This window comes from Pleurodeles waltl, chromosome 9, assembly GCF_031143425.1.
Source record: "Pleurodeles waltl isolate 20211129_DDA chromosome 9, aPleWal1.hap1.20221129, whole genome shotgun sequence".
Taxonomy (NCBI): Eukaryota; Metazoa; Chordata; class Amphibia; order Caudata; family Salamandridae; genus Pleurodeles; species Pleurodeles waltl.
In genome coordinates, this window is record NC_090448.1 from 269,550,762 (window position 1) to 269,576,046 (window position 25,285).

The window sequence follows — 25,285 nt, forward strand, 5'->3', positions numbered from 1 at the left end:
GACTGGCGTAGCTTTCCACGACTACTACTGCCAATGTTTGTGAAAAGGTAGTTTGGATCCATTCAAGGAGCACCTCTGTTGGTGCAGATGTGCTACCTTTGTGGTAAACTGGCCATATTTACAAAGACGTAGTGCAATGCAGGGCAACATATTCCCACACTGCGTCACCTGTACATAGCAGAACTATGCCATATCTTTAAAGCAGTGGCACAGTTTTACTCTCCCAATGCACTGATGCCCTTTGGGTTGCCCAGCGCCAACATAGGCACCCTTGCGCCAAAGTGTAAGGAGTTTTGTGTTATGGTTAGGAAAATATTTTTTTCAAGAAGGGGTTTCCTGCACGAAAACTACCTTTGGAGTCTTCTTCCACTTTGCCTGTGTGAGAAAATAACAAGGGGAAATATGGCTATGTATCCTCGTTACAATAGGCTCAGACAGGTGCAACATCCTGGCACAAACCTTTACCTACAACTCTTTGTAGATATAGGTTTGCATCAGGAATACCCACACAGCACTGATAGAGTGCCTACCAGACACAAAGTAAGGCTCGGCAGCACAAGGCCTGCATTGCATTGCTTTTTCTAATAAAGTCATGCAAATAGGCATCTGCGTGGCTCTGTAAATACCAAAAAGGATTTTGTGTTAGGGGCTATGTAAATAAAGTAACACAGCATTGACACAAATTCTTTGTAAATCATGCCATCTGTGCATTTCAGCCTGACTCCAATCCACACCTGGGCTGTGCTGGTTGACAGCTCCATTGTGCATTCCACCCATACAGCCATAAACACAGGACACTCAGTCACATCTGCATTCATCTACATACTGAATGGGTCTCCCTGGGCAGGAATGGTGGAGGGCCTCTCCCTTACACTTCAAAGGCCTGTGGCCTGCCCTCACAGAAAGGACTGATACCCCCCCCCCCCCCCACAGGGATTCTGACAGACAGGACTGGGCTGAAAGGGGAACTTGTGCACTTCAAACCCACTCTTTGAAGTTTCCCCCACTTCAAAGGCGTTTTTGGATATATATACTGGGTCTCTGACCCCACCAAAGCAGACAATTCTGGCGCTACACATGGACTTTGTCATAGGGACTGCCTGGCTGCCAAAGGAGTGCTTTGCTGAAAAGGACTGCTGCCTGATGACCCTGGACTCTGCTGGACGGACTCTGCCTTCCCCAAAAGTGCTCTCCAAGGGCTTAGATTGAGCTTGCCTCCTGTTCTGAAGGCTCAGGGCCACAAAGGCTTCACCGAAGAGAAGAAAATCCCAGTGCGTCAGAAAATCGATGCAGAAATCGGCGCAGCACCTGCCTTGCAGCTGAAGAATCACTGCATCGCCGACCGGCTCGACGTAGCGCCTGATCCTTCTTACCAGCATGTCAAGAATTTTCAACGCATTGTCCCTGAGCATCAAAATAACCCCACATCTCAGTAAGGAACCAAGGCTGCGCTCCTGGAAAGCAATGCATCCCCTTGCAGCCTGGAAAGAAACAATGCTTCATCTGTGTGGGAAAATACGACACAGCGCCTTATTTTTTAACTCATCTCCTCCTCTGCGACCCTGGGCATCATTATTTTTTATGCATCCTAAGTATTGTGTGTTACAAGGATACAACCACTGATTTGTAAAGATTGAGACTCATTTAAACCTTTAAAAGGTGATTTCTTGACTTGCGCATATTGGATTTTTGTCATTGTGGTCTGATTCAGATCAATATTATCAACTTTCCTAAACTGGTGTGGAGTACGCTTTGTGGTGCTTTCACTGAGTAACTGTATGTGTTATTACACAAACACTTTACACATTGCCTTCTAAGTTATGCCAACCTGCTCTGTGCCAAGCTACCAGAGGGTGAGCACAGGATAATTTGGATTGTGTTGTGACTTACCCTGACTAAGATTGTGGTCCCTACTTGGACAAGGGTGTATACCTCTGCCGACTAGAGACCCATGTTCTCACAGTAAATAATTCATCCTTTCCATGCTTTTGCTCTTGTACTTGTAGTCCTAGGTATCCTCTTATAAAATAAGGACTAAGAGTACTCCAATGGAAGGTTCAATCATGGACAGGGTTAGTTACTTAAGCATCGACCTGGAAACTTGAGAGAACTGCAGATCTCTCAAGAACTGCAGTTATACATCAACAGACTTTCCTCTGCACTGGGTTATATGTGCTTTTGTGGCAGCAGTCACTGTTCTCCCTCAGACTCACATATTCCACGAAATTAAAAAAGCTTCCAATTCTACATAAAAAGCATATTGGAAGTCATACTGGTTCTGTCTTGACCCTACAAAGGTAAACAATGATGACTTATAACTTAAAATATCCTTATAATGTACACTTGGTACCACTACTCTACTATTACAATTGATTATAATTAATTGATGATGTCCCAATGCCTCCTGCTCAAGCCAGATGAATGTTAAAAGGAGTTCAATGAGCACAGTCCAAACAGAGATTCAGCACTTAATTATAAGGAGGCTGTTTGCGGAATATTTTTAAGCAACTTTCCTTTCACTGAAGTCACAGGTTCTGATTCACAATACTGCAAAGCAATTTGTAAAACTGCATCCTTTTACCTCAGATTGGTCAATATGTATGAATTTTAGGCATTTAGCAAGATTTCCTAGAGAACTCCTGGAAACCGGTGACGTGGAGGTTTCCAACTGTACTCCTGCTAATGTTGTACATGCATGCATAGGGAAATTTCCATACTTAATTCTCCACAGTGTAAATTGCACATGCGAAAATATCTCACATGCAAGTACCCCTTTTCTGTTTACTTTTTTGTATATAAGGTCAAAAGGATTTCCGTACGGAGGGACCCTCTCTCCTACACCAGCAGCAGTTTTGGGGGTGTTTTTGAAAACTGACACTTTAGAAAGGGATTTATTCTTGATTAACAGAAACAAATGCTGAGTCAATTCCAGTGTAGGAATGGGTAATGTAGAGGCTTGTGTGTGTTTTGAAACTTTCCAGGAAATCCCTGCTTTAAAACATTGACTTTCGGCCCAAGAGAGCGAATTCACCCATGGATGATATTGCATCATAATAATGCAATACCACCCATCGGTAAAGACCATTAAGAGGAAAAATACACTATGTGAATTACAAAAGAAAATTAGTACTTGTAAATTGAGAAATTTGCACATACAGTTAGTACTTATGCAGCTTTATGAATGGGGCCACATCAATTGGCTGGTAAGGAAATACTAAGGGGCATTTTACAAGCCCCTAGTGCCACCGGAGCATCACTTTTTGTAACGCTGAGGTGGCACTGTGCACTGCGCCATATTGACAAGGTGACATTTAGCTATTCTTTGTGGCTTAACGTCACCTTGTAAATATGGCCCCTTCACACGCAGCACTTTGTGGGGAAGGAGCCTGCAATGGGTGTTGCGGTGGGCGTTCCACAGCAACACCCATTGCATTTTGACACTGCCCCAGATTTACAACAAATTTGTAAATCTGTGGCATTGCCAAAACCTAACGCCACCCCACGGTTGGCGTTAGCATGGTGCAATGAAGAGAAAGGCTTTCTCCTCGTTTTTTTCTCTTTCTATGTGTGCTGCATCTTGCAGCACACATAGAAAGAGCAAATCGTCATTAAAGATTGTTTTTGTGCATGAAGGTGTCCCTTCCTGCCAAAAACAATCTCCCCCACAACACAGCCATTCTTGCACTAGGAAGCTAATTTAGCGCCAGTGCAGGGGGAAATACCAGGATGTGCCGTATTTTTGTAAATAAGGCGCATCTCTGCATTTCAGAATTGACGCAGTGAAGCGCTGCCAAATTTGGTGGAGCTCCTTGCTGCACCGGTTCTTTGTAAATATGCCCCTTAATTTACTTGCTTTCTTAGTGCTCCACCAGAGTTCTAAACAGAAAGTAATCTGTTGTATTCATTTACAGCATGTAAAAAAGTGCCGGCTAAGCAATCCATTTTCTTGACAACAATTATGACCCATGAAGTATTTTGTTTTATTTTTATATTACAAATGTAATGAACTATCTATTTTATGAGGACCACACATGTTGGACCTCATTATGAGCAGAGGCATTTCAGCTGAAGCAAGAACTCCAGGTAAAGTTCTGCCAGGAGCAATTCTAAGGACCTGATTTAGAGACAATGGTGACAGATATCCCATCTGCCGAAATATAAATCCTATTATGTCCTATGGAATTTATATTTCAGCGGGCGGGATACCTGTCACCGTTGTGACATAGTAACCCTTCTTCCAAACTCTAAATCTGGCCATAAATGTGTCCGGTCCTGGTATTATTGGGTTTGTGAGCTCCAAACCTCCTAATTTTAGGCCTGGAGAAACTGGACCGTTTTTCAGGCTGCAGGGACCGCAATAAACCAGTACCAACTCTAATGCTGCAAGAGTATGGGGGAAGTTTACCCTGACCTCTCACTCCATTAACCCATCCTCTGCCCGCACAGACCCTTCTGTGGACACATTTCACCTGCTCTGAGCAGGAGAAATATGTCAGCAGTTTGCTCCCTGCAATGTGGGAAACCTGCATAGAAAAACAATCCAGTATTACCAGGTGCCTGAAGTTGTTTCCCAGTCTGGGAGAAAAGTCTTCATTGCTGGAATTAGACCGTAGATGATGAGACTCTGTTATTCGTACACCAAAAATTAGCATCCTTGTCATGAGCGCTTAAGTACTGAATCAGGTGATTTTTTTTTTTAATTGATAGAAAATTACCCATCACATGTAGACAAGACTCCCCAACCGTTCTTATGGCCTATTTCAAGAATACTTGAAAAATGCAAACTGTGGTGCGGTCTTCATATTTTTTTCAAATGTTATGCAGTGACAATATATCAATCATTCTTAAAAGTCTAATAATTTCACTATTTTGTAGGGAAGTAAAAGTGCATTTAATTGATTTGAGAAATATATTGATGCTCATAGACACAGCCAACATATGTTTCAGATAAAAATGCTTCTTCAAGGTTTAATGTCCTTTGAGATGCTTGTTCAGAATTGTTTTCACATTACACAGTTGGTGATAGGAACCTATCTATCATGATTTAGCTAACACATGTAAAAAGGGGCTATCAGGCTTCAGCTCTACTGGGACGTGGCTTGCCAGCCAAGATGGCAGACGTGACTTACCGCAGCTCCGGGACGATGCCCCAAATCTCCTCACTTAATCTGCTACTGGGTGGGTGATAGGCCCATCTGCATAGTCGCGAGGCCGAGTGAACTCTACTGGGAGCTGGCCGCGATGTTCACAGCAGCAGGGGATGTGCTGAGGGTGCCGGCGGAGTTGCCGGCCTGAGCGTTGCTGTGAGGGGTGCGGTCTACTCTGAACAGCCTCCACATTCGAGGCCTGGCCGACCCGGCGTCTTGAGGCGGTGCGAGCAGAGAGAATAGGAGGAGCAGCTGGTTGTCGTGTTCGGGGTGGATGGTAGGCGACCAGCGGTTCATGTTGAAAGGAGAGGGACCTTGTGGCAACGGAAACCCACCTGCTCCTGGTGCCCCTTAAACCAACTTCCGTCCAGGTGGCCCGAGTGATGACTATGTGGAGCGAGACCCGGAGGATACAGACTGGACTCCGCCTGCCCCACTAATACCTCCTGAGACTGCCCCAACACTACGGGTTGCAACCCGAGCTCTGGGGTGATTACACGCAGGATCCCTGTGCCCCCCAACCGCCACAGGAGAGGGGCTGCTTGTGCTGCCATGTCTTTGTCCCTCAAACTGCGCGTGCAAGCGGGCCCGCCCTGTACCCCTGCAGAGTTACACCTTGATGATAACTGTGGCATGTCAATCAATGAACGCTGTCCCCTCGAAACTCGCAATAGCATAGATGGGCCATCTACGCTGTGGGACGGGAGCTAGGCTGCAGGCACCGAAGGCTGAGGCCCTGCAGTCAGACAGTCATAAGTTGGACACAGTGCTGCAGGCTGTGGAGCGGATAGGCTCTTCCCTGGACCAGTCTCGGACCTCAATGGAGGGTAAGCGAGTGATCTCACCCTACTCCAGGCGGATCACCGCAAACTATCAGATAAAACTCGCTCACCATGAAGACGAGTTACATGAACTTGCGCCTAAGACGGACCAACTTGAAACCTTACTATGAGTGGCATTAGACCGCATAGAGATGCTGGAGCACCGCGCAGAGGATGCAGAAGGGAGCACCAGAAGGAACAACATCTGTGTAACAGGCCTCCTGGAAGGCGTTGAGGGCTCAGATGCAGTCGCCTACACCGAGACCTGGCTTCGGGGGCTAGTACCAGAGAGTTTTCTGACACCATTTTTCTCTATTGAGCATGCCCACAGGGTCCCTATGAGGGACCGGCCACCAGGAACAAGCCACCGCCCCTTCCTGCTACGGCAGTTGCACTATGAGGACAGAAATATTATTCTATATGCAGTGAGGTCGCTCCCGGCAATCCAAGTGGATAACGCCCAAGTTATGATGTTCCCAGACATACTATTGCCGTACAAAAACAACATGCTTCATTCTTGTCTGTGAAACAAAGACTTCATGCCCTTAGCCTGATGTACCCCGCCAGGCTACAAGTGGCAACCAGTGGTAAAACACACTTTTTTGACACCCTGGAGGCCGCCTGGGAATGGCTGGAGTCAACAGGCCTGATCAATCAGCGGGACACTGAATCTGAAAGACCTGTGACACGAGGCCTGCGTCCCTGTAGGCAGAGAAATCACAAATGGTAATAGGCTCCCTCGAAAGAAATAAGCCACGCTCCGGATCTAGAACAGATTATACAGGAGCGACGCTGTGCCCTACAAACTGCAGCGGCTGTCAGTGTCCCATCAGCCACCTCGGAAGAGTAGACACAGAACTAACAGACTCTGATGGTGACAATGGCTCCTTTCTTTAAACGCCTTCTGAGATGGGGTCCTCCGCCCTACCTGCGGTGATGCTGCAAATGGCAGTTGACCTAATTTGAACTCACTAAGTTGCTGCACACGAGTCACTGTTCGTGGTGACTGGAGGACCGAACCTCACTGCATGCTGATTCTGCTCACACACAAACTTATTGTACTACCTCTCACCTGGCCTGTAGCTCTGCACCTCCATCGCTTTCCACGGCTAACAATTGATGTTCAGTCTGTATACCATCCCTTGTCGCCTACTCTGAATGTTATGACTAACCCATCAGCCGCCCACACCCATGCTGTGTTAGGGGTTCAGTCCTAGAGCTTATTGGGTACCACTCGCCATTTCCACCCCACTCCCCTACTTGAGGGTACTGTTTCCACACACTTGTTACGCCACACAGGTGACTCGGTTTGTTTGGGCAGATACCAGTTGTCCCTCTGCTATAATGGTATTTTATCATGTTATCTTTTTGCCAGTTGTTGGTTTTAATGTGTTTGTTTGTTTCCGAATGGAGTCTGGATTCCCCCTGTTGCTTTCCCCTCCTCACCCCCCCCCGAAGATGTCCTGCCACAGACCACGTGGGACCCCGCGTCTCTGGGAGTGGAACTTTGAGACTGGTGCTTGATCTGGAGAAGGCCTTTGATTCTTTAGAGTGGCCCTATCTGTTCGAGTCACTATACCGGTTCGGCCTATGTCCCCATTTCCTACGCATGGTGAAGCTGCTGTATACTCAGCCCCAATCCAGGGTTAAAATTGGAACAATCATCTCTGCACCCATTGATGTGGGCAGGGGTACTTGACAAGGCTGTCCCCTCTCCCCCCTGCTGTTTTCTCTGGCGATGGAGCCCCTGGCGGCGGAGCTTCGCAGGAGGGGGAGACATGGACTATCCCACTAGGTGATGGCATACATACCATATCTTTAAATGCAGACAATCTTCTTTTGTACCTCAAGGACATTGATAACGTCCCTGCTGAAATTGCTAATACACTGCACCGATTTGCTACCCTTTCCGGATTAAGAGTTAACTGGACGAAATCATGCCTCTTTCCCTTAAACCCTGACTTGCCAGACCCATGCCTATAATTTTCTGGGGTTCGTATCTCCAGGCAGACTAGAACGTTCGGATACCTGGGTATCCACACTTTTCACAAGAAGGAAGATCTCCATGATGCCAACCTCAGAAGGGCAGTATCATCTAACCGTGCCCAGATGAACTTCCGGCAAACGCTCCCACTTTCAGTGACTGGAAGACTCGCCCTCCTGAAGATGGTGGTGCTCCCGCGTTTACTATACTACTTCTCTAACTTACACTACTATGTTGCGGCCAGTTTTTTCAGAGAGCTAGAATTCAGCATCCTGGAATTTATTTGGAACAAGGGTCGCTGCAGAGTAGCGCTGAAGAAACTCTATTCACCTCTGAACAGGGGTGGCCTATCGGTGCCAAATATGGAGCAATATTACCTGGCCTCCCAGCTTCAATGGGTGCCGGGATGGCTATCTGGCCTTCAGCTATCACACGGCAACCAGATTACCACCCTGTATGCTCCCTGTGGTTCTACACCTCTTTCACCCCCTCACAAACGCAAGGACACTTGTGGAGCTCCTGCTGCGCGTGGCTCATTGTTGTTACCACTGGTGTCTGGGCCTTACACGTACGACTATCCCATATGCTCTGGCACTGGCACCACTAGGCACACAACGGGGTTCACGACTCACAACCACCGCTGGACTGGAGCTCTGGCATGTGGCTGATTTACATACACTGGGCGATCTGTATAGTGAAAGGAAACTCACTCCACTTGACGTACTAACAGAGGAGACAGACCTACCAGCAGGGCAGTTTCTGCTGTACAACTCCCTGATAACGACACTGTCATGTCGCTGGAGAGATTTGGCATCTGAGCCCCCAACATACTTACAAGTACAGTACATGCAGGTCATGGAACAGGGCAAACACCTGATACGGTGGTTCACCAACGCACTCAGAACGCACACAATATACAAATGCACTGCGCTGCGTGCCAGCTGGGAGGAAGATTTACTTGGGCCCTGCGCTGATAAAACATGGGATGCAGCACTATCCATCCACACTGATGTCTCCCGCAACTCCAGATTCCGCCTCATCCAATTTATTCCACAGAGCCTACCTCACACCAGCCAATTTCAACAGGTACTTCGGCTGTGTAGATGCTGCCTGCCCCCGCTGTAAGTTGATGGGGGCAGAACTCCTCCATATGCTGTGGTCTTGCCCCTCTTTAAGCACTTATTGGCAAGATGTGACAACTCACCCATCAGCTTGCACCTCACACCCACAGTTATCTGCTTGGTAACCTTGTATCCTGGGTCTCTTCCCGTGAATTAAAAAGTACAGAGCTTCAACAAGATTTCTAGACCTTGGCCTCTTGACGGCCAAACGCTTAATTACTAGGAGATGGCGGGCCCCTGAGCCCCAAACCATTGAGGCATGGGAGGGTTCTTTCCTGGTATAGGTGGATGCTGAGGGAGTGGGGCTGAGACGAGAGGACACCTTGGGCTTGCGTAAATACCCCCTGTCCGCCAGTTGGGATGAGATGTTGACTCGACTGCAAGAACCGGAGCATGGTACGGACATGGAGGATACAAGCGCCCACACTATAGAGTTGGCGATGGAATAGGCAGCCCATGTGCTGGGTTTGCATAAGTCCTTGCTGGCGCGATTACCTGCATTTGTTGCCTTTGATTGAAGCGGGTTCCCTACAAAATTGCATTGACGTTAAGCCCTGAGTCTAAGCGAAGTGAAGTGCAAGGGGACAATGGGGGGCTCTTTTAGGTCACAGGGTGGAGACGTTATAACCAAATTCCCAGTTTGTTAACTGTTTTAGTAACCTTACAGTTTTATATAATGTCAAAGTTGAAGCTTCCCATTTATAGGCTGTTATCTACACATGCCGGTTATTATATAGATGCCCCACGGAGACTTGTTATCTGTGAGTACAATTGCTAAGCATAGGATGCTGAAATTAACCTTACTCCGAGCCTTTTTATATTTATTGTTGCATGTAAAATCCAATTGAGGTTTGCCAATGTTTTCTAATATGATCCACATGCGCTGTGAATATTCTTTTGACAATTCCTCTGAACTGTATCCAAATGTTTAAGCAATGTATCAGAACTATGCATCTGTACTGTAATTTTCAAATATTGGAACCACAAGGAAAGAAATTCAAAAATAATAATAAAAAGATTCATGCAAAAAACTAAAACAGGCTTCAGCTCTACCAATACAAATAGAAGTATGCTGTCATCTGCCGATCACATCCACAAGAATTGCCAAAGGGACTAAGGTGCATCCCATATTTGTGTTCTATCAGTTACTCTTCAACTACTTCATCAACTGCGTTTCAATGCCATGAATAATAGGCAAATTTCAGTAAAATCATGGAGCATTTCACAAGATTTCAGAAATCACAGTACAGTTGAATTATCCTATACTCTTGCATGCAAAGGCCTGTTGCTATATATTGAGATATAAAACTTGTTTTTTTCTATCAACAATTTCATCCCTTTATTTTATCACATACTGATTTAGAAGTGTATGGTAGTTTAATATGGGATAAAGTCTGAAGGAGAGTAAGGGAATATATTGTTTTGTTGAGTGTACACATTTCAAACATAGCAATTTAAGAGAATCTACCCTTTTTGTTTGGAGCGTAAATGCCCTTTTGACATCTGACTGCACTCTTACATACATCTTGAACTGTGTTTTGAATCAGAATCCCATCAGCAGGTGAAAACAGAGCCTGTTGCCCACCTCCTCTTCTCAACCACTATCTTCTCCCTTTTATCACATATTAAAGAAATGTGGCCCTCTGATGTATTTTCAGTGTATATAAGATGTAGACACATGAGTATGTGTTCGGAAAATAAATTACATATAATTCCCAAACATAAATTATTTTTTAAACTTCAGAAGCATTCCAAAGCATCCTATTTTATGTACATGAATGGAAGGTTCCTTCCATAGTATTCCAAAAGGTGCAGAGACAGGATACAACCTGTGAAAGGATTCCTGCTCTGTTAACAGGAAAAACTAGATTTCTCATTTGACATACAGCCTGGAGTTAGACTTATGGTGCTTATCTTGGTATTGCCCAGAGATCAGTGTTGGCCCCAAAAGTGTAGCAGGGGTGAGATGAGCATATACACACATGTGCACTTTCTTTCACACACATACTCACACCCAACACATACGCAGACACACACCCATTCAAAGCATGCATGTACAAACAATCATACATTCTCACAAAAAACTTACCAGGCTGTATTTCTCATGACAGGAAGGAAGTATTAGTGATTCCTGGATGATTGGGACTGCCACCCCCACTTGTAGGTTGACCTTCAACCAATGGTGGCAGTCCTATACTCGTCATAGAGTGGGATGGATCATTGAAACTACTGACTCTTCCCTACTCTGTGGCAAGCATCAGTGAATAACACTCAGCCCTGGACACTTCTTAGCTTAAAACTGAAGTACCCAAGTCAGAGTCTATCACTGACAGTCCCACTTGTCTCACAGAAGACCTTAGGAGGTCACGGCTACTGGGCTGCGAAATCTTCAGCCCGAGAAATTTTGGCTCAGTCAGCATGGTGTCTGCATATTTACCACATGTACAGCGCCTGGATGCCTCACTCTAGCATAAAGGTGGTCATTTTTACCTTGGCGGTCTTTTACCAAGACCGCAGAGGGACCGCCCTACGGAAGACCGCCAGTGGTGGCGGTTTGCCGCTCGGCCGCTTATGACCGTTGGCAGCTCTCCGTCCTTTTACGGATGGAGAGCCACCAACAGCCATACTGGTGGGCGGCGGGGAAGTGGAGGTTGCTCCACCTTCACCGCCACGCCAACAGAACCCCGCCCAGCGAATCACATCCTGTGATTCGTCGTGGCGGTGTTCTGTTGGCGGTGTGGTGTTGGCGGAGCAGCCCCCATGGCTCCCGTCCCCTCCCGGAGGATCGTCGTACCAGGTAAGTCGATCGTCCGTGAGGGGAGGGGGGTGGGGGGTGCTGTGTGTTGTGTGCGTGCATGGGGGTGTGCGTGTGTGTATGTAGAGGGGGTGTGTGAGTGCGTGTATGCTTGCGGGGGTGTTGTGTGTATGGGAATGAGTGCGTGTATGTCTGTAGTTATGTTTGTATGGATGTGTGCGTGTATGTTTGAATGTGGATGTGGGTGTCTGACTGTGTGTGTGGATATTTGCATGTATGTCGGTGTGTGTGCGTGTATGTGTGTTGGTGGTGCCTGCGTGCGTGTCGTGTGTGTATGAGTGTTGTTATGTTGGGGGTCGAGGTGGGGAGGGGGGTCCTGCCACCTTTGGTGGGTGGCAGGGGTGGTGGGGGGTAGGGGAGGGAGTCGGATGGGGGCGGGGGGTGAGGATACCCCTATCAGTTCCAGGGAAGGAATTCCCTGGCACTGACAGTTTCAAACCGCATGAAATCCATGGAGGTAAGCCGGGTCGAAATACCGGCGGCGGTATAGTGACGGCCGCCGGGCTGGAGACCCTGGTCTCCAGCACGGCGGTCGTCTCTGCCCTGGCGGGCGGAACCGAGAACAGGCAGATGACCATGGCGGTAACCGCCATGGTCATAATACAAAAAAAAGACCGCCAGCCTGATGGCGGTCTTACCGCCGCTTCTCCGCCTTCCGCCAGGGTCATAATGACCCCCAAAGAGTGTCTGTCAGGCTGACCTTTGCCCAGCCTGACAGACCCTTTTGATGCATTGTAAAAAGGTGGATGGGCAGAACCCTATGCCTTCAATGAAGGCTGCTGCTGTTACACAGATTTCAGCTGTTTGGTGGCAAGGACTATTGTGAACAATACCCGACCGTGGACTTTGAGCCAGCCCATTGCCTACATTGTATGGCATTTTTGTCATTCTCACTCACTTGTTTCTCATTTATAGGTTTTTTTTCATTTTCTTTTTTTAGTCCCTCACCGAAAGCAAAGTTTCTTTGTCATCCTTTTGGATTAGATGACTTGTAGCCTTCTGTTGCTAGCAGTAGCAAAAACAGTTTTTTCTTTTTCTTACAGTACGTCATAGAAATGCATATGTTTTCTTGCTCTCTCCCTTTATGTGCTGCTTTGTCACTCAAATCCCTAGCCCCCGTCTCTCTTCATGTAGCTCCCACTTGACAGCAGCTTGTCTTTTGCTTTCCCTGCCCCCATCCCATTCCTTTCTTTGTCTTTTTTAAGTTATACAACAATCTCCCCAGCTCCCCCACCAGTTGCCTGCGCTTACCCCTCTACTCTCTGAGTTTTCCACTGATGCACACTTACAATCATATTCTTGTTTTTCTATTATGGAGGGCCTGATAGCTGGAGTTGCTACCAGGGTGCTCCTTTGACAATCAAAGCATTTTCTTTGGTGCACTTGTTATAATTTTTTATTTTACTTCTCTAGGATGGACATCTATCACACTGTAATGCTACATCAAAAGAAAACAAAATGCCAGCTTTGTCATGGCTCATTTACATGCAATCACGCTTTGGCCACTACAGTCATGACACTTATGTACCAATGTATATGTATGTATCTTCTTTTTTTTTTTTTGCACAAGCATTTTTTTTCTTCTTTCTATGTTGAACAGCATCGTCAAACTGCACGAGCCAAAATGTCGGGTAACGCCACTGAAAGACGACCTATTTTTGTCTATTCCTATTTAGATTTGAAGGATGGACCCTTTTCTTTAGGTAACTCCAAATAAATGATTTAGGGAAGGAGTTTCTTTTTAAAGAATTCGAGCAAACATCTTAGTATGTACTCAGAACTCCAGCCCTTTTCGAGTTTTATTTTCTGGCATTGTTTTAGCTTTTTAATTTTTTAAGATTCTCTATACATGTAGTGATGCAAACACACATTACAAGAACAATAAATCTGGCTTCCAACAGTACACATGAGGAGAGAAATAGTTTTCGTACCGTATCTTGTTGTTGTTCAGCCTCAGAGTTTGTAAGGCTTTCATGTCTTCCAGCCCAACTGGAACATTCTGCAAGTCGTTGTGGTCCAAGAAGAGCTCTCGCAACGAGTGATATGCCCCGAAGAATGACACCGGATCCATCCCATCGCTTACAAGTTTGTTAAAGGATAAGTAAAGATATTCCAGGCCCGGCTCCATGTGCCCAAACACGTAGCCCGGAATCCTTTCAATCTGGTTCCCCATCAGTACTAGGTGCAGTAAAGGCTTGGGCAGGTAGGAGGGAACATGAACCAGTTTATTGTATGAAAGGTCTATTGATTCCAGAGTCCTGAGGGAAAGAAAGGGCAAGTTGAATTAGATAGAAGCATCTCATTTCTGAGTACCCAGTAAAAATGGTGCAAGCAAAAAGGCAGAAATCCATTTCATTATGTTTTAGCAAACATTGGGTCTCATTTAGGAGCCCTCTGCATGCCCCTCGCTGCACAAAACTGCGTTGGGGGCCATATTTACAATGCAGCATTAAGCCACTTAACACTGCTTTGTAAATATGGCCCCAACGCAGTTTTGTGCAGCGAGGGGCATGCAGTGGGTGTTGCTGTGGGCGTTTCCAAGCAACACCCATTACTTTTGACACTGCCCCATATTTACGAGAAATTGTAAACCTGAGGCAGCGCCAAAAACTAACAGCACAGGGGTGGCATTAGATGGGCACAACAATGAGAAATACCTTTATTTCTTCTCATTTTTGCTTTTTCTGCAGCACACATAAAAAGAGCAAAATACCACTAATAATTGTTTATGTGCAAGAAGGGAAACCTTCCTGCACATAAACAATCATTCCCTGCAACGCAGACACCCTTGCACTATAGTGCAAGGGTGCTTGTGTTGTCACTAGACAGCTAATTTTAGCGCCAGTGCTAGGGAAAACACAGAGGTGCGCCGTAATGTAGTAAATACGGCACATTCTTGCATTTCTGAAATGACGCAGCGTGGCGCAGCAAAATTTGCTACAGCACCGCACTTCGCCACTTCTGTGTAAATGAGGACCATTATCTCGTAGGCATAATTCTAAAGCAATGCCAACTATAACATAATTATATAAATTACTGTTTTGGATTTCTACCTAACAGGTGAGAATATTGAATTTATAATCTGAATTGTTACTGTTATTAAACAATGATTCTTTCTCACTTAGCTTTCATGTTAACAAAATACCTGTGATAAGATTGCTTCTCATATCACATATCCAACATGCTAAAATAAACACAATGCTGACAATCATTTAGACCTATTCACAAAATTCACAAAAGTAAACTTGGTCCTAAATGTCAGTTTATAAGGCAAGTGTATCTTTTTTAACACCTGCTAGGCATGAATAAATTTATTACTGCTGATTTATCTTCTACTAGAGTGCCAACGGATGGAGAAACTACCTTTCCAGAAATGAAAGGGGAACAGATGACCACCTAGGCTTGCAGGGTTTGTAGGGGATGGTCTTCAAAGCGAGAACAACTCCTATTCTTTGAAGAACTCAGCACAAAAGGAAGAGAAGCCTGCCAGAAAAGTCACAAGACAGTAACAGATGCACGGCTGGAAACCTCTGCCTGGCATATTTATACAATGTTTTGTGAACCCAAAAAGGCCTAAAATTACTTTCAGGTCGAGATTTTTACATTTTTCTTTGTGACTAGAGCCCACTATGGGAAGTCTTGTAGCATCTCTTCAATAAAAGACAGTGTTTCTCGCTGGTTGAAAAAAATAAGAACTATTGTTACATTCTCGTCGGAACGATTCTACCATGTGTCCAACTCTCTGTCCTGTTTGACTAAAATTGACTTTCCATTTTCAATTTCCTATTCATACTGTCACTCTTCCATTACACCTCGAGGTTTGTTCCGTACGTGAATAAGCATGTATTCCCGACCCATGTTTTCTCATTCCATCGTGAGGACATTTCATAGAAATAATTCCCCTTTTCAGATATATTTTCCACTTTCTGTTTTTTTCGCAAGCGATCTAGGAATTTTAGAGTTGTCCTTTTACCAGCACAAGATGCTCTTCTTGGAGCCGCATGAATGAGGGTCTTTCACATAGGCATATAATGAGCAGCAATTAATTTAGTTAATGACAGCTTGGCTAGTTACAGAGGTACATTTTTTGTATTTTTCCTTGGGCATGAAAGGTGCAAAGAAGGTGAAGCTGGGAGGAATCTAAGGTTATCATCCTAGCCATTCACTCCTCTGAACATTCTGCCAGAAACATATTTGGAACAATTAATTGTGTAATATGAGGCTAAAACCTTAAGAATAAGTGTTCTCCCTGTGATGGCTGGTTTGGTTTGCATAATGTCTCGAATATGTTGTCTATCTATGAGTTCCTCAGAGATAGGTTTTGTTTTTTGTTTTGGAAAATTGATACATTATAAGCAACATTTATGAAGGGGCACCCTCCTGCCCAAGACAATCCTCAGAGGCATTTTCTCCAAGTGTGCTGCACAATGCAGCACACTTAGAAGGAGGAAAGAGCAAGGAGAAATACAGATACTTCTCCTCATTGCACCTCTCCTGGGAAAATGTAGCATTTTGATGCAATCCCAGGTTTACAGGGTTAGTACATCTGGAAATGCACCAAAATCCACAGGTGGATGTGCGGGACTACCCATGCTTTGCCCATTGAATGCCTCCCTGTGGCAGAGTAACACAAGGCAGTGCTTTGCACTTCCTTGCATTACCTGCCTTGTGTAACTCTAGGTTTATCAAGCCATGCAGGGCCATACAAGGTGTCCTTGCGTGGCTGATAAATCTGACTTTGGTTTTATGTCTCCCTTGTGCCCCCTTGCGAAGCGCAAAGGCAACGCAGCACAATGATGAATACACCCCTATCAGTCACATACAGTGTAGCACGCCATACTTTCTTAAGCAAATAGCCACTCCTGATGCTACAACAACTCTTAGAAAGTTAAACTAATTACTCTGGCGGTGAACCTATATTCTATGGCCTTTGTTTATCCCTGTGAATATGCATTGCCTCCTGCTTTCAAACGTCTTTCAAAAGAAATACAGTAATGTGCTTGCCATAGCTTTTTGATGTCACTGATATCAACAACATCTCGGCTGATAAGCTGAAACGTGGTGGCTCACAGGACACTCACAGCCAAGGTATGAAATAGACTGGAGGCAAAAAAGGGTAAAGAAATAACACATGGCAACAGGCCTTTTCCATTAATGCACTCAAGATCTGGAACAATATCTCTGAATCCATCAGGACCCCACTGGAATTCAGGAGAGAGTGTAAGCCTCACTTCTTTAAAGAACACCACATCATAATGCAGTCCACATGCTACCTACCTCTCAAATCACGTGTGACTTTATCTTTGCCTTTGGCTAGGTTTGCGCTATACAAATAACACATATTCATATCCATACATACATACATGCATACATACATACATACCTTTTTTATATTATTTATTAATTGAGCATTTCAAGACATTAATGAATGAAATGTATTGGATGGCACATCAGGGCAGTCAGATAACATTCATGGTATAAGTCATATATTGCAGCATGGGTGAATAATATATATTAACACAGTAGTTCACAGTGGAAGTGCAAGGCTCATTGGAATACTCTGCGATAGAAGTGGATGCATAACTACTTTACCAGGTTGCAGGGGTATATGTCTGAGTAGGGGATGAGGGCTGAGTCTGCATCAATATATACAGCGGAAAGGGCTCAAAAATGCCTCAAGGCCTGCAGGCAGTGGGAAGCATGGAGTGGTATAATGTTAATTGCTCTTGACAAAAAAGCTATGTCTAATAACCACTCTCGAGCAGTGGGGACTTGTCTTCGACCCCATGCATATTCCACTCTACACATGGCTAGCAGCAACATCAAGCTGAGAAATTTTAGCCTTCGATATGAACACGGATATCCACATAATTATGGTGTCATGGTGTCATTAGATACAATTTCTATAGTAAGTATTTAATGAACAAACACAGTGCAAGATATACCTACATCCTCTGTCCAGATACCTGTGTTTGATGGAGCTGTGCGCTGGGGACTATTGCCATAGTTCTCGACCATGTGCCATTTTTAAATTGTATATTACTTCAGAACTATCAAACTCATTATGTGTATCTAGGCAAGTGTTAAAATGATTTCAATTAGGGGAGTCCATAATGAAAATTCCACCTGTGAATTTATGAGAAAGTTTAACATTTTGCCAGCAAGTGAAATTTCATCACTAAAACAATTTTGCTAGAGAATATTTTGTACAAAATTGTGTCTCTCGATGGCAGAGGTGTGCACTCTGTGCAAGTCAGGACCACAATCCTAGTCAGGGTAAGTCACAACACAACCTAAATTGTCCTGTGCTCAACCTCCGGTAGCTTGGCACAGAGAAGACAGGCTTAACTTAGAAGGCAATGAGTAAAGTATTTGTGCAAATAACTCATACAGTGACACAGTGAAACCACCACAAAACGTACTCCACACCAGTTTAAGAAAATATATATTATTCATCTGAATACAATACTACCAAAATGTCAAGAATCTATTATGCACAAGTCAAGCTATCACGTTTTTGAAGCTGCGTTAAATCTTAATCCATATGAATCAAAGGATATATCATTTTAGCAATAAGTATTTGGGATGCGTCAAAAAGAAAGGTGCAGAGGTCCTCAGAGAAGGTGATGCGTCGAAAGGTAAAGCGATGTGTTGATTTTTCCAGTGCAGCAGAGATGATGCTTCGATTATTTCCTCGCCGACAAGGTGATACTCAATTTCCGGGAACGCAGCCTTGGATCCTTACTGAGGTACAGGGATATTTTGATTCCCAGGGACGATGTGTGGAAAATCCAAAACACGCTGCGATGATGACACAGTCTCTGCACCAATTTGGTAGGGGTTGTGATGATTTTTCAACTGCGAGACAGGCCCTGCATCGATTCTGCAGCCAATGTGTCGATTTTTGCAGGAGTTGCGCCTGTTTTCTGTCGCAGTGGATTTTCTCCCTCTGGTGAAATCCTTGATGGCCCTGAAACTTCTTAACAGGAGGCAAGCTCTGTCCAAACCCTTGGAGATCACTTGCTGGGGAAGGCAAAGGCCTTCCAGCAGAGTCAGGGAGCAGCAGGCAGCAGGGCAACAAGCAGGAGAGCAGTCCTCTCAGAAAAGCAGTCCAGATGAGTCCTTTGGGCAGCATGGCAGTCCTTCTGACAGAGTCCAGTTGTAGGTCCAGTAGTGCCTGATTTCAGGGGGTCAAAGACCCAGTATATATACACCCAAATGTGCCTTTGAAGTGGAGGAGACTTCAAAGAGTCGTTTTGAAGTGCACCAGATCCCCTTTCCACCGAGCACGTCTGCCAAATCTGTGGGGGGTTATCAGTCTTTTGTGTGAGGTCAGTTCACTAGCCTTTGAAGTGTAAGTAAGAGCCCCTCCACCCTTCTTGTCCAGGAAGACCCACCAGTTTAGAACTGAATGCAGATGCAGCTGAGTGCCCTGTATTTATGGGTGTTTGGGTGGAATGCACAAGGGGAGCTGTCAACCAGAACAAACCAGCTGTAAGGCACAGAGAGCAGTAAGGACTGAGAAATGCTGCTTTGTAAAAGTGCCATTTCTAAAATAGTATTGTTAAATCCAACTTTGCCGGTAAGCAGGATTTCTCACTACCATTCCAACCATATCAAACAAGACAATGCCACTCCTTTCAGAACAGAGATTACCACTTCAAAGTATATTAGGGTGTTTCCAATGCTGGCCTATGAGAGTAGCAGGCTTCACAATAGTGAAAAACAACTTTGGGAGTTTTTCACTACCACGACATGTACAACTTACAAGCACATGTACTGCCTTTTACTTACATAGCACCCTGATCTATGGGCTACCTAGGACCTACCTTAGGGAGGACTTATATATAGTAAAATGGAAGTTTAACACTTGGCAAATAGTTTTAAATGCCAGAAGTGGCAATGAAACTGCACACACAAGCCTTGCAATGGCAGGACTGTGACATGGTTAAGGGGCTACATATGTGGGTGGTGCAATCAATGCTGCAGGCTCACTAGTAGCATTTAATTTACAGGCCATGGGCAGATATGGTGCAATTTACTAAGGACTTATAGGTAAATTTAATATCCCAATTGTGTATGAGTCAATGTCACCATGTTTTAGGGAGAGAGCACCTGCACTTTAGCACTGGTTAGCAGTGGTAAACTGCCTAGAGTCCCAAAGCCAACAAAAATGACATCAGTAAAAGAAGAGGAGGACAGCAAAACGTTTGGGGTGACCCTTCAGAGAGGGCCATTTTCCAACAATTTTCACTCAAACTAATTTGAAGCATAATTTCTCATTAAAGCTCATTTTGCTGAATCATTGTGGCCCAAATGCTAGTTCTTTTACTCACTTATATTAAAGGAACAAAATCCACCAAATCTATCAAGTGTGCAAGGATTGCAAAGGTTAAAAAAGTCATGAATCTTATTACCTTATTATATATTTAGGTGAACTGTGCAAACCTAGCTTCAGAGGATGCAATGTCTTGTAATTTTGCATACCCCTTGTTATTACCAGTAGAATGTGCCTATAGTCCTGATTCTAGTGGTACAGATGATGTACCATGGAACCGCTTTCTTGGCTCAGATATATTAGTCATATTTCTCAATAACTTTTCCTAATATTTTTCTAGTATCTATGAAAGACGTTTGTAGTTGTAAAACCTGTAAATAATTATTATTATAAGCTAACTGGGATCTTGATTGACAATGCTTTCGAATTTATAAACTATTAATTTATTTTTAGACTTGTAATTATCGACCTAGAAGCAGTTCAGTGAGGTATTAAATATATGCACTACAACAAACAGGAAGTGTAAGGTAAAGAAACTTCGATATCCTTATTATTCACTAACAAGACCCAAAGTTATGGTGGTAGGTAGTGATAGAAGACTTCTATTTCCTTTGCCTGTCACTTACTTGTCAGCAAATAGAAGGATGTGGCTATACTAGGATAAAAAATGTGCACTCTGGAAGTTCAAGACTGATATAGGCTTCTGTGGTGGTGTTACTTGTGCACCATCCACACTTCCGCTGGTAAAAAATCTCAAGGATAATACACGTATGTATTCTATCTTGCACAAACGGACAGGTACAGGCACTGCCACTCCATCCTTTCAACTTGTCTGCGATGGCTTTTAGGATGCACGAGATGCTGTAGATCAGTGGTTCCCAACCTTTAGACTTCTGTGGACCCCCACTTTATCAGTACTGGAACCCAAGGACCCCCATTGAATCATAATTGCAATCCGGGGACCCGCCACTGAATCATTACTGAAAGATGGTGACCTAATCTGTTAATATTATTTAATTTTCTAAGCAGTTACGGACCCCCTGAGGAGGCCTTGCGGGTCACCAGGGGTCCCCAGACCATAGGTTGGGACCCACTGCTGGAGATGGCTTACAGTATGACAAATGTCCACTCTATTCTGTAAACATTGTTATACATAAAATTTCCAAAGGAGGCACACTTTAATTCGAATGCTAAACAAAGTGCTGGAAGAGTGGAATGTGCCCAGTTTGTGCCCTCTCACCAGGTCCATCATCCCATCAACGAGATTACAACCTTAGCCCAAAACTTCCAAAGTAATTCCATTTATTTGGTAATAAAAGAACTGTGCATTAAAACGAGATGAGTGTTTTTGGTGAAGAATTAAGAGGAAATGTGCAGTTTCTGTGTCTCTAAACTGTTGTTCTGATTGCTGATGCCTGGATTACAATTACTGCAGAAGAGCCCACCATATTCATTAAACACTGATACTCTACGGTGGGAAGTTTACCGGCGCAGTCAATACATCTCATTTTGAGTTTTCCAATTAATTGAAGATTAACATGAGGATGCGACATTTACCACATTTATGAAGTAATTTTTTCCTTTATTTGTGGTCAATTTGTCCTGATAAATTTTGTCAGGTTTTCCTGGTGAAATCTATCAGGTGAAAATTAGGTGTGTGCTGGGTGGTGATAATTACTACACTCAGGGGGTCATTACAACCCTGGCGGTCTGTTTTGGCGATTGCACCGCCAACAGGCTGGCGGTGCAATCTTGTGTATTTTGACCACAGGGCTGGCAGTTTCCCGCCACATTTGCCCCGGCGGTGATAATCCGCCGCTGCCCAGGGGATTACGAGTCCCCGACCGCCAGCCTTTTCCTGGCAGTTTGAACCGCCAGGAAAAGGCTGGCGGTACGGGGAGTCGCGGGCCCCCTGACAGGGCCCCATGCAGCTTTTCACTGTCTGCTATGCAGACAGTGAAAAGCACGACGGGTGCAACTGCACCCGTCGCACGGCCGCAACACCGCCGGCTCCATTTGGAGCCGGCTCCTGTGTTGCGGCCCAGCGGGGAATTCAAAATGACCGCGGCGGGAGTGTGGCTGCATTGGCGGCTGCCCGGCGGTCAGATCTTGGCGGGCGGCTCATAATGAGGGCCTCAGTGTTTAATTTGTGCTTGTTGTTTCCGGTGCTGACCACCGGCACTTGTTTTTGAGGGCCAGCGCTTAGTCTTCTGCCTCAGGCATTTACTGCGAGCAAAAGACAGATATGGGAAAGACGAAGGAAGAAAAAAACGAAAAAGGGTCACAATGGGAGAAAGCAGAAAGCTGCAAGAGTGAGTTGAAGGGCCAAGGAGTGGCTTTAAATGGATTGAAGAGGCCCGAGATGGCTTCAGGATTACGCTGCCTCAGTATTCCGTGCTCGCACATTTAAATACAGCAGCCACGTGCTTCAGAGGACGGCCTTGGGCACCGGAAAGTTGTTATTTACATATTAAGCACTGACTACACTGCTCAAAATTGCAAAACCTGCACAAACTCCAGTATGCACAGGGATCATAATTTTCTCCACTGCTAGTAATCGAGGACTTTAGAGCAAAATCATGTCTCTTAGGTGAGAGTGCAGCTGTCAATTGCTAGATCATGATAAAAAAAACGTTCCAACCTCCGGACCATAGATATGACATTCAGAGCCATTTAATGGTCTCTACCTCGTGCCACAGCGCACCAATAAAATAGCTTTGGCTCTGCAAGCACCAAATACAGCTTATGGTTGCTCTCACACTCCTCAATGGGAGTAGAGTAGGTTCCCACCTGGTATGTAGAGTAAAGGCCTTTTACTGAAACTTTCCATAACATACACAAGTTGTGATTCAATGTTTTTTAAAGCCAAGATCTTAGACGTAAATGTACTATCTTTACACCATAAATATTAATAATGCTTTATACTGGGATTAGTATAGACCTGATATGTTCATGATTGAGTCTAAAGAAATGTTTGCCTTCGATCCTTACAAAAAGTGGCTAAGGTCTTGAGGAACACCACTGGTAAATGGCCCAGACTCCAACAGTTAAAGGTGGTCCCTTCCCAAGGGCCGTTGAGACAATAATAGGGCAGAAATATGTCAAACTGCTCTTAGCAAATGGTAAACATGAATGGACATGAGGCGTTACTGACAAGCAGAAATGGTGACACCACATTTTTACCAATCCTAGGATCAATAACCTGTAATACTGATAGACCTGGCAAAATTTGGCAAGGGTTCCCTTAAAATGTTTGCCTTCTGACCTTCTGTTTGCTGACTTTGTTTTTGCTGGCTTTAGGACTCTGGGCACTGTACCACTGCTGACCAGTGCTAAAGTGTAGGTGCTCTATGTTTGAAACATGGCAACATTAGCTTATGCACAATTGGCCTATTTAATTTACCTATAAGTCCCTAGTTGTGAGAAAGTCATCCTTTTAGCATGTTCTCTGCCATTTATTCTGACTGATACTGTGGTAACTGACTCTGACTGTGCCCTGGGCTATTCTGATTAAAAGGTATATGATAATGTAGTACAATTACAATTATCAGTGACAGACCCCTGTAAGTCGCTAGCATATAATAGGGATATGGAAATTCAAACTACCTTTAAGTTCTTAGTATGTAATAGGGCAGGGAAGTTTAGAGGCCCGGTACATTTCGTTCCCTGGAGTGTGCACTGCTGTATTGCCTGCTGTCATTTTAAAAGGCATCCCTGCCTTCCAGACTTTTTTCAAAAAGTAAACTGTGTGCAAATTCGACTTTGGAATTAAAGGTTCCTCCAAAGTGAGACATACAAGTCACTCCTAGGGGTGGGGTGCCATGTAAATATAAGCAGTGACATATAAAAGGTGTTTTATATGCCCTGGTGAGGGAAAAACTGGCCATTTCATTTTTACTCTTGTAGATGCTTAGCTCCATAGGCCAACATGGGTATATTTAATATAAGCATAAATGTTGCTAGGAAGGAGCTAAATGTGTCTTGAAAGGACTCAAAAAATTGGTAATGATAAATCCATCATCTTGCCGCTGATGAATTTATCATATCTAATACAGAAAATAAGTTCTATGACTTTCTTTTCTATAAGCCAAAATCTAGCCTGCTAGTGGCCTGTCCTGAATGGTCATTCTTAACAGGATTAACCAGGCTGCTTTGATGAGATGATAAGTGGCCTGCACTTAGCAGAGTTTATCTGATGATGGATTTCTGCAGCTGCTTAGGCCAGGACAGGAAGTGGGGTTCGTAAATCAAATTTGGCTTCAAAGGACGCAGGGCAGTAAGGAATTCCAGCCAGGCCTGCCCTCTCACCCTGTACCCCACAGACAGATAGCAGGCTCAGGAAAGGAATTTGCAGATGGTCTGGAGGGGGAGTGTTAATAAAATTGAGCCACACCAGTAGGTTGGTTTAGCCAGGTCGAGAAATTGTCCATCTTGGAATTTACAGTGCAGTGTATTGTGGGACAAGAAACTGCCACACTTTGGAGGAAGCTGTCATGCTTTTGGGTGGCACCCTGCATCTCATTGGATAGGGGTGTCCCCCATTGGTCCCCCAAGATGATTGAATAAATATCTGCAAGCTGCATTGTAACTCAGATCTGGTGCTTGAAACCACAAGATGAAAAAGGACTGGCCTGCTGTAACCCTAGTCGGCGACCCAAAGGACTGCACTAAGAAGGATTGCACCAGTTGGACACTGGAACAACTGCCATAAGGACTTTGCCTTGCTTCAAAAATGACTATGGGGAGGACTCCCTGAAAGCAACAGGTTAACAGAGCTTGCTGCCTGCACCAACTGCTACAAAAGTCTCCAGCCAGGAGTGCATCCAGGTTTTTTTTAAGGATTTGGCTAGAACAATGAATTAAACCCAGATCTGACAGGGGGTGAGTGTTTGAAAAGTTTCAGCACTCCGTCCATCATCCTTGTGTTGCTAAAGTTGCCCTAAGTGGGAAGGGTATGCCCAGCTGTGGGTCCCATGCTCACTATGCCACTGGATTGAAGCTAGCCTGGCTGATGAAGGGTGTTACACTGAAACCGGTCCCAGGATGCTTGTTCCGGTCCAGGGAGGACCTGGCCTGGCAGTTTGGGCTGGACTATTCCCATGGGGAACAGGGTCAAGAC

General features: G+C 44.7%; 1 protein-coding gene across 3 annotated transcripts in view; it reads right to left on the minus strand.

Annotated features, from left to right (window-relative positions):
- ECM2 (extracellular matrix protein 2) overlaps window positions 1-25,285 on the minus strand; it is a 222,763-nt gene that overhangs the window by 14,014 nt on the left and 183,464 nt on the right. For all 3 annotated transcript variants that reach the window (XM_069206683.1, XM_069206684.1, XM_069206682.1), the window contains exon 9: window positions 13,820-14,146. In XM_069206683.1, the coding sequence (XP_069062784.1) occupies window positions 13,820-14,146 (327 nt within the window). The remainder of the gene's footprint in view (window positions 1-13,819; window positions 14,147-25,285) is intronic.